The sequence below is a fragment of the Poecilia mexicana genome, unplaced genomic scaffold (genome assembly GCF_051168715.1).
Source record: "Poecilia mexicana isolate PSO_F unplaced genomic scaffold, ASM5116871v1 scaffold_16, whole genome shotgun sequence".
In the NCBI taxonomy this organism is placed as follows: Eukaryota; Metazoa; Chordata; class Actinopteri; order Cyprinodontiformes; family Poeciliidae; genus Poecilia; species Poecilia mexicana.
The window spans coordinates 3433215-3442975 of NW_028263385.1; the positions used below are offsets into that span (position 1 = coordinate 3433215).

The 9761-nt window shown below is 48.4% G+C and overlaps 1 protein-coding gene across 1 annotated transcript; it reads right to left on the reverse strand.

Annotated features, from left to right (window-relative positions):
- Positions 1-2300: 2300 nt before the first annotated feature.
- LOC106932704 (gonadotropin-releasing hormone II receptor-like) lies at positions 2301-9393 on the reverse strand. Its single transcript, XM_015011536.2, has 3 exons — positions 8332-9393; positions 3629-3830; positions 2301-3439 (listed from the first exon to the last, which is right to left on the reverse strand). The coding sequence occupies exons 1-3, from the start codon at positions 8830-8832 to the stop codon at positions 3039-3041; spliced, it is 1104 nt and encodes a 367-aa protein (XP_014867022.1). The 5' UTR covers positions 8833-9393; the 3' UTR covers positions 2301-3038.
- Between the last annotated feature and the right edge of the window lie 368 nt (positions 9394-9761).

The window sequence follows — 9761 nt, forward strand, 5'->3', positions numbered from 1 at the left end:
CATCCACCACAACGGCTTTCCTCTGTTCTTTGTCCACCACCACAATGTCCGGTTGGTTCTCCATTACCATCTTGTCTGTCTGGATCTGGAAGTCCCACAGGATCTTAGCTCGGTCATTCTCCACCACCTTTGGGGGTGTTCCCCACTTTGACCTCGGGGCTTCCAGTCCATATTCGGCACAGATGTTCCTGTACACTATGCCCGCCACTTGGTTATGTCGTTCCATGTACGCTTTCCCTGCCAGCATCTTGCATCCTGCTGTTATGTGCTGGACTGTCTCAGAGGCCTCCTTGCACAACCTACACCTTGGGTCTTGTCTGGTGTGGTAGATCTGAGCCTCTATTGCTCTGGTGTTTAGGGCCTGTTCCTGGGCGGCCAGGATGAGGGCCTCTGTGCTGTCCTTGAGTCCAGCTGTCTCCAGCCATTGGTAGGATTTCCTGATATCTGCCACTTCAGTTATTTGTCGGTGGTACATCCCATGTAGGGGCTTGTCTTCCCATGATGGTTCCTCCAGCACCTCGTCCTCTGTTCCCCATTGTCTGAGACATTCGCTGAGCACATCGTCCTTTGAGGCTTTGTCCTTGATGTATTTATGGATCTTGGATGTTTCATCCTGGACAGTGGCTCTCACACTCACTAGTCCTCTGCCTCCTTCCTTACGGCTCGTGTACAGTCTCAGGGTGCTGGATTTGGGGTGGAACCCTCCATGCATGGTTAGTAGCTTCCGAGTCTTAACGTCCGTGGCCTTTATCTCTTCCATTGGCCAGCTAATTACTGGTAAGGCATAGCTGTTTATTGCACGGATCTTGTTCTTGCCATTGAGCTGGCTTCTCAGGACTTGCCTTATTCGTTGGAGGTATTTGGCTGTGGCTCCTTTCCTTGTGACCTCATCGAGGTTGCCATTTCTCGCTCGCTCTTGGCGTACAAGATGGTTTTCCACATCGAGTTTGCCATTCAGGGTGAGTCCCATTCTGTAGCAGCTGGTTCAGTTGAGCTGCCAGTCGCTCATGGAGGGCAGTGAGTTTCTTTAGCCAGTAGGCATGGATCATGTCAGGCCCTGGTGCTGACCACAATGAATGACATGGCTTCATTCTCTCTTGTGTATCTCTTTAGGTGGCTGGCAGTTTGGCAGTTTCGAGTGCTTCAAGTATGGGCATCTGGCTGTGCTTCTTAGGTACTGGTCTTTTCATTGCACCTCTTTGGAGCTCTGACAGTTGGCTCACTTCCCTCCTTGTTATCTTGATTTTAGCCTCTAACCGTCTTTTCCATGATGGATATTGGGTCTCATGGTTGCTCTTATAGCCGAGCATTTCAAGGATCACTGATGCTGAGTTGTATATCGGCTCATTGGTTTCTGTTATGGTGTTGGTAGGGATTGTTCTCCGGGCTCCTCCCTCTTGCCGTAGCATTTGTGTTGTATCTCGTCAATCTCAAGTTGTGATAGCAGTTGCCGTTTGCGGATGTTGGAACACTGAGCTACTAGTTGTTTGGCAGTCATTGTAGACTGTGGGTGTCGAAGTAACCATTCCACCCTCAGACTTTGCATGTAACCCCTCTGACTAGGGTTACTTGAGTAGTAGCATTCCAACAGATCCATGTTTTCGTCTCTCGCCCATTTCCGTCTTGTTCCAGTAGCCCATCAAGGTGCTCTGGTTCCCCAGCACCTGACGCAGACCTTGTTTGGCCGGGCGACGTCTGAGCCGGCATGTCATGCTTATCAATGTCTCTCATGGTATGAGGTAGGCTATATAGCTCCAAGGGTCTTGCCTAGGGACCCACACTGCATAGCTCAATTGCACTGTTGTAACTTGCCCCAGCCTGGATTCGAACCCCGGTCTCCCGGGTGGTAGACTGGTGTCTTACCCACTGTGCTAAACAGTCAGTGTGTGTGTGTGTGTGTGTGCGTGCGTGCGTGCGTGCGTGCGTGCGTGCGTGCGTGCGTGCGTGCGTGCGTGCGTGCGTGTGTGTATATATATATATGTGTGTGTGTGTGTGTGCATAATCATGCATAGCCTAATGTATATTATTCAGTATTAATGATTATTTATTTATGTTTATATACTTAAGTATGTATTGATAAGACGAGAGCGGTCCATTAGGCGTCTGTCCTTTTATTATGTCTATGTGAGAAACGGCCCGATCTACAGAAGACGGATCCTTCGAAGGCCACGAATATGGACGACCAGAAGAGAGAAGCTGTAGCCTCCGGCTAGCTGCCTAGCCTCCATCTCGGCGTTATGTTGCTTAGCAACCGTGACAACGTGAAGCACAGAGCAGCGAAGGAAAAAAAACGGACTCAGTTGTTTTTTACTCTTTATTTCTGTATTATTCTTCATCTTTTGTAATAAAGGTTGTTCCATAGTAAAAAGAAAATCTGTCTGATTCTAAAATGTTTAATGCAAGGGATATTATTCATTTTCAAATACTCTCCAGATCTCAGGTAGTAAGACATTACAGTTAAATAAACTATGTTTGAAGGCTTAACTTTAATCAGTCAAACCCATTTGCTCAGGAATAAATTAAATACTTTATTAATATCTACATGGAGCGCCCGGCCAGCTGACAGCTTGCGAGTGAAGCTGGCTGTTAATGCAGCGGGAGAAGACATCTCCGAAAACGTCGGAGCAATATTGGAAGTAGGTGATTTATTAATGAACCGAGCAGATATTTCAGATCTACACATCTACATTCTCGCCTAAAAACATTGTAAAAAATAAATTTGTGTAATTTTAAGTGTAATACAGCAAAAATTATTTTGTCGCCATTGCTGCTTTTCTGAACACCCGCTTTAAAGGATGCAGAGCCTGAATTCGGACACAGCTATTTTTTGTTAGACTCCCCCTAGTGGTCTGGAGCACTTCCGTTTTCAACACTTTTTGTTTGCCGCATTTAATTTGTGCGCGTGTCTTTTCTTATGTTTGCATGTTTTCTCTTTTGCTGCGCATTTGCACCTGTCGGCCACCGTAGAAACCTCCAAACATAAAGTCAAACCACAGAAGCAGAGAACGTCCCGTGGTTCAGTTCTGGCCTGTTATTGGTCAGCGAGGCGCCGCCTGGTGGGCGGGGCCAGGCGGCGCCTCGCCCTCGCCGCTGTGCGGACCCTCCCTGGCGGACAGGCGGTCCGGCGAGCGCGGCGAGGTGTGGCTCCTCGTCCGGTGGCAGAAGGCGGCCAGGTCGGCGCGGAACGACGGCGTGTAGAAGCCGTAGATGACGGGGTCGCAGCAGGTGTTCAGGTTCCCGAACACGAACAGGGCGTGGTGGACGTACTCAGGTGTGACCCGCAGCATGTCGGGCTGGAACCAGTACCAGATCCCCAGCAGGTAGTATGGCGTCCAGCACACGACGAAGGACAGGACGATCACCACCGTCATCTTCAGCGTCTTCATCCTCGCCTTGGGGATGAGGTCGGTGCCGCTCCGCCGCAGGGACGACTCACCTGCTGGCAGGGGGAGGGGCTAAGTCAGGTACATTCTGTTGACAAGTGTTGCCAACGCAATTACAGGTGAGCTACAAGTGCATCACATTACTGGTGTGTTTCAGAGTAATTACACCTGCCATCTAGTTGTGCTGCAGGTGGATCACAGGTATCGTACAGGTATGTGGACCAGGTGTATTCCAGGTGGTGTACCTTTGTGCTGCAGGTGCTGCTGGTTGATGTGCAGCAGGATGCGGCTGTAGCAGCAGCTCATCAGCAGCAGTGGGACGACGTACAGCGTGACGAAGTGGAACATGTTGTAGAGCGTTTCCTGCCAGCGGTGAGTGAAGCTGCCGTGGGACGCGCACTGTGTGAAGTTGGCCGCGTCCAGACGGATGGTTCTGAAGAGGAAGAGCTGCAGCACAAAGAGCAGAGGGAGGAAGGGATGCAGCACAAAGAGCTGGCTCAGCGTTTCCTGCCAGGAACCAGCAGTGAGTTTCTTTAATCCTCTGAACATTCCTGCAGGGATTTTCCGTCGCATGATTTCCTGCAGCAGAACTTTCACTGCAGGAAACGCGGTCATGTGACTCGCTCATCATCTATTCATGTGTTCCCAATGTTCCCTCTAGATGCATCTCTGCAAACACACAGGCTCCCTGAGAACACTGAGGACCAGTGAGAGCAGCATCACATGTTGGCGCTGCGGCCACACACCTGTTATAAATCTGGGATCACAGCGCATGGCTTATTAAACGAATCAGATTACATAAGCAATTTCCATGAGTTTGCTTTTTGTATAAGTGATTTGCCCAACTTCAAATGAAAAAAAAGAATCATTTCTGTTCATGAGAACAGAAATGAGACGTTACACCTTTCAGACATAACTTCTGGTTCACATTAAAACATTCACATTTTGCACAATGAAATGTGTGCTGTAGCATTTGATACAGTATAAATTCTTGTAAAATATTTAATTACGCAGTTTTTTTCACGTCTGTCCTTCTCAATCCTCCAGTGGTTGAACCCTCTGCCTAGGTTGATGGCTCCTTCTGCTTCTTGCTTTGACTTTATTGACATCAGCCGGTCCAAATGTGCCACTTCAAGACAATTTCTGGATCATGTTTTGATATGATTCATTAAACTAAATCCTCTTTCATAATCAACACTGGATGTTTGAAATGTGGCACAAATACCCACGAGCTGTCAGATCCCCTGTAGCTCCTCACATCTAAGTGCTGCAGCCTCCATATCTGAGAAAGTGCTGACTGACCCCGTTTAGGTTTTTGCTTCATTATGTACTTGAATTCAGCATACTGACTGTTAATGGGCTCCATAGTCTGTGGGTGGGGGACGATGGCCTCATACTTCTTTGGCAGTGTAGAAATGTCTGCTGATCCATAGCCAAACCCCCTAACCCTGAGCTGGATAAGGGTAGAGAGCCTTCTCCAGGTCGGGGGGTCGTCCTGCCTCAAGTGGAGGAGTTTAAGTATCTGGGGATCTTGTTCACCAATGAGGGAAGAAGGGAGCGGGAGATCGACAGGCGGATTGGTGCAGCGTCTGCCGTGAAGCGGGCGCCGTACCGGTCCGTCGTGGTGAACAGAGAGCTGAGTCAAAAAGCGAAGCTCTCGATTTACCGGTCGATCTTCGTTCCCACCCTCATCCATAGTCATGAGCTTTGGGTCATGACCTAAAGAACGAGATCCCGGATACAAGCGGCTGAAATGGGTTTCCTCCTCAGGGTGGCTGGACTCTCCCTTAGAGAGAGAAGCTCGGTCATCCAGGAGGGACTCAGAGTAGAGCCGCTGCTCCTCCACGTCGAGAGGAGCCAGTTGAGGCTCGGCCATCTGGTCAGGATGCCTCCTGGACGCCTCCCTGGTGAGGAGTTCAGGTCCCACCAGGAGGAGGGGAGACCCAGGACACGCTGAGGGACGATGTCTCTCTGCTGGCCTGGGAACGGCTTGGGGTTCCTGGAGGAGCTGGAAGAGGCTGGAGAGGGAAGACTGGGCCTCCCTTCTGAAGCTGCTGACCCCACGACCCGACCCGGATAAGATGGATGGGTACTAAAATAAAATAAAACCAGTGTGAAAGCTCTTCATTGGGCTGAACCTGCAAGATGGGGTTAGCGCTGGTTTGTTAGCCACTAACGCTCTGACCAACCGGGAACACAGACATGAACTTTACAGGGCAGACAGCGCCACACGCTGGGCAGCGTGTTGAGATGGAAACACCCCACATCATTCTTTGTTCACAAAGACAAATAATTCTCACTGCTCCTCTGGAAGTTTGACTACAAGTTATTCCTGTGGTTCACACAGAGCTGCTCAACCAGAGCTAACACGGTGGGTTTAAACTCCTACCTTGATGTGGAGTTCTCCAAAGAATCATAATTCCTCACAGTGGTTGATGTAAATATCCATACAGGTCAGCCTGGGTCCAGTTTGAGTGAAAAGAGGAGCGCCTGATCCGCGCTGAGGTAAACTTAAAAGATCAAGCAGCGGCAGCGCGCTGAGGCTCCAGCGGTGTGATTGGTCCGCTCTGCCGGCTTTAAATGCATAAACTATTAACTGATCAGAGCAGATTTGTTTTTAGGAATAAATCTGCTGCGCCAGTGAAAAGTTCAGAGCAACACAGATGCCTGCAATCCAGATTAAATGTTAATCTGGATTCCAAGCGGGTTAAAAAATTGTGTAATTCACTTGCAATAAAGATTGTAAAGACAATTTTAATGCAAGAAATATACACATATATATATATATATATATATATATATATATATTGCTTCTTTGTGTGCTTTGGAGTTTCTGTGCTGATTAAACTTTTTACAAAGTGATAAAAGCTGGTAGCTCTTGAATTGCTACAAAATAAAGCTGTATTTCCTCCTTCAGCCCACTGGCTGCCATGTCGACACCTTGAGATGCCAGGAGACCTAAACTCTGAACTTCATGGCATGGAGTCATCCCAGTTTTCCATGTCTGGCATATAAACATTCATTTTATCTTTTAAACTGGTTCTACTGATCCTGTGTCCAGACGGAGGGATAATCAGTAGCCCAGCATCATGACCTGTTTGTTCAACATGGCTCCTCCTCACCCTGACAGGAGGAACCTCAGAGCTCTGTTAGGTTAAAGCTCATCTTCTGGAGTTGGGATGTTTTTCCTCCAACAGGTTCCAGAGGAATCACCTCAAACCAGATGTTGGACTGGATTTTATTTCAATGTCATTTGTGAATGTTAGAGCCTCATTTTCAGCAGTGGAGCTTTAAGGTTGAAAAAGGTTTTGGAGAAAATCTTATTATCAATATTTCCACTAAATAAGAGGCAAAAAAAAAGTGTGATAGAGGAAAAGCCTCTCAGACTCTGAGCCCGACACCAAACTATTATTTTTAAATTAGACAAATAATTTAATTTCACATAATTATCATGGTAGAAGCCATTTGTCTGTTAAATACTTAATGAAACATATTTACCGTGCTTCATGTTTGTTGTGAATGTTGTACAGTAACAGACTAACGAGGTAATTAGTCCAAGTTTGTCGTTTATTAAAGTTCAGAAGCTACAGTGGCTGTGAAGAGCCACAGCAAAGGTAAAGAAAGGTAAAATAACTGAACAGGTGATCAACTCTAAACCACTCCACCTCTTTACTCTCCGTCATCTAAACACACCTGTTACCATGGAAACCTCCTGTGCTCCACAAGCCAACCAGAGATTACGATAAAAACATTCAGGCTTGATATTTATTTTGTGATCATTAATAATCCTCCCTGAACTCAGCGGTGGATGATGAGTTCATTTAAACTCCTGCTCTGCTCGTTGTTTTGGTAAAGGAACCGAAACACACAGAATTGGGCAACACCTTGTAGAAACAACAATTACTGAGATTATTATTTTTGTTGGGTCATTAATTTGAACACATTTTATTGATTTATTTATTTTGTTGTTCTTTAATAAAGCTATGAACGTTTTAAGCCAGTCAGAGGAGGACCTGCTGGTCTCAGCCTCCTGTCGGCGTTCAGTTTGTCTCCTGATGCCGAGATCGACGTGTTGCTGCCCTGCTATGGTAAAGAACAGTTCAGAAACTATATGAAATGGGAAAAACGTTATTTATTAACTGATTAAGTCGTGTTTTAGATTGTTCTTGAAAAACTAATCAGTCACGGCTGATGGGTGCACTTCTTACAGCAGACAGCCGCTCCGTCTCTTGCAGGTACTGCGAACCCCCGCTAACCTCTAACCTCTAACCTCTAACCCTATAAAGTTGTTGGGTGAAACTTGCCAGGTAAGTATCCCGTATCGGACTGACGACTATCAACTTCGCACATCTGGTTCTGACTCACGGTGGGAAATAAAAAAAATAAAGACAGTGGAGAATTGTTTTTTCTAGCAAATTTTCAACAACTCAGGTTCATCGGCGCCACTTTACGGCCTGCTCTGCCCGTCCGCTGGTCCCGCTGACATCTTTCTGTGTTTATATGCAGACAGAGGTACAGATAAAACCTACAGCACTGAGATCTGGACCAAAAGGCTCCAGATCATAACGCTCACCCAACGGTGTTCACGTTTCTTAACCCCATCGCACTATCCTTCTCTAGCTAAACTGCACGGTGCAAAACTGATGATGTTGGACTTTATTTTATGCGCTGCATAGATTTCCTCTGTGTGCTGAGAATGTGTGAGCAGTGTGTGATTTGTGCAAACGGGCAGCTTAGAGGGAACATTGGTGATGGCAATAGACTGGCCCTAGACTGTCGCTACAGTGCAACACACACTGCAGCAAAGGAAATCTGATTTACACACAGGAAGACCAGAGTCAGGCTGCAAATGAGTTTCCTGTCCAGGTGAGACAAACCGACTGCAGGTGGGTGGCTACCTAAGACTAAACTGAATCCTGGCACACAGCCTGAACAAAATGAGCCCTACCTGTGGGGAGGCCAGCATCAGGCTCAAACTCCAGGCCAGCAGCAGCAGGCAGCGGTTCCTGCGGTGCGCGCTCAGGGCGTCCAGCGGGTGCAGGATGGCGTAATGGCGGTCCAGGGTGATGACGACCAGGATGAAGGCAGCGGCGTGCATGGCGAACAGCTTCAGGAAGCAGAGGAGTTTGCAGAGCGCCTCGCCACCATACCACTGCACTGTGATGTTCCATGCCGCATCCAGAGGCATCACCACAAACGTCATCATCAGGTCCGCCGCTGCCAGGCTCAGCATCAGCGGCCTCAGGTGAGACGACAGCCGGCGGCCACGCCCACACCAGACGCTGGCCAGCAGCGCCAGGTTGCTGCAGGCAGCGAACAGGAAGAGCACTGAGGTGGCGCCGACCCGGAACTGAGCAGCTCGGGTGAAACTGGGAGGTTCCCAGTCGGTGAGGGGAGGTGGGGGCGATGCACTGGTGGGCGGAGTCAGAGATGACACGTTTCCTGACATCCTGAGGACGAGGGGAAAAAGAGCAGTGTGAGCGGATCTGGCTCAGCCCTGAACTGCGTCTGACAGGCTCAGACAGCGGGTCCACTCAGAGCCACGCCGGGTTCCGACGGTTCTGATGAAAGCAGCTTCCTGCTGAGCTGTGATTGGACAATTTAGAGCACCTGTCCTCTGTCATCTTTTCTGCAGTTGGAGGTCCATCAGAACTTTTTGTCCACTTCCTGTCCTCAAAGACTGCTGGCAGGTTTCCTTTCAGAAAGAGGAAGGGAACTTGAGGGTTTCCATGGCAACAACTTCTCACCTCTGAGGAGAAATCAGGCGATAATCATGATGGCAGGAGAACCTTGACTAGAGCCTGGTTCTGAAGATGGAGCGGGTCCAGGAGCCATTCATCTCCTGCTGGGTAATCTGGCGGTGATCTGACACCAGTCAGACCCAAATCCATCCAGATCGGACAGAGCAAAGGCGCCTCGGTCTCCACAATCAGATCGGCTTTCAGCAGCCTGACGCTATTTTTAGCCTCTGCCGCTCTGTGTTCACCGTGTCGTCATGGCAACCTACTCCTGCGTGACCGCAATGGAGTCGCCGACTTCTCTGACTCTGGAGCCACTTCCTGTTTATAAATCACAGCAGACGAGACGGACCAACATTTTAATCCAGATGTTTCACTTTCTCCACTTTTACCACCAGAACCAACAGAACCATCAGAACCAACAGAACCATCAGAACCATCAGAACCAACAGAACCATCAGAACCAACAGAACCATCAGAACCATCAGAACCATCAGAACCACCAGAACCACCAGAAGAAGGAATTCAGCATCATCTGGATGCTTTTATTGTGAAGGAGTTGGTGTTTTTACCTGCTCAGCAGTTCTGAATCGGTTCTGCTCCTCAGGTCTGAGTCCGGAGTTCTGCTCCTTTCCTCCTC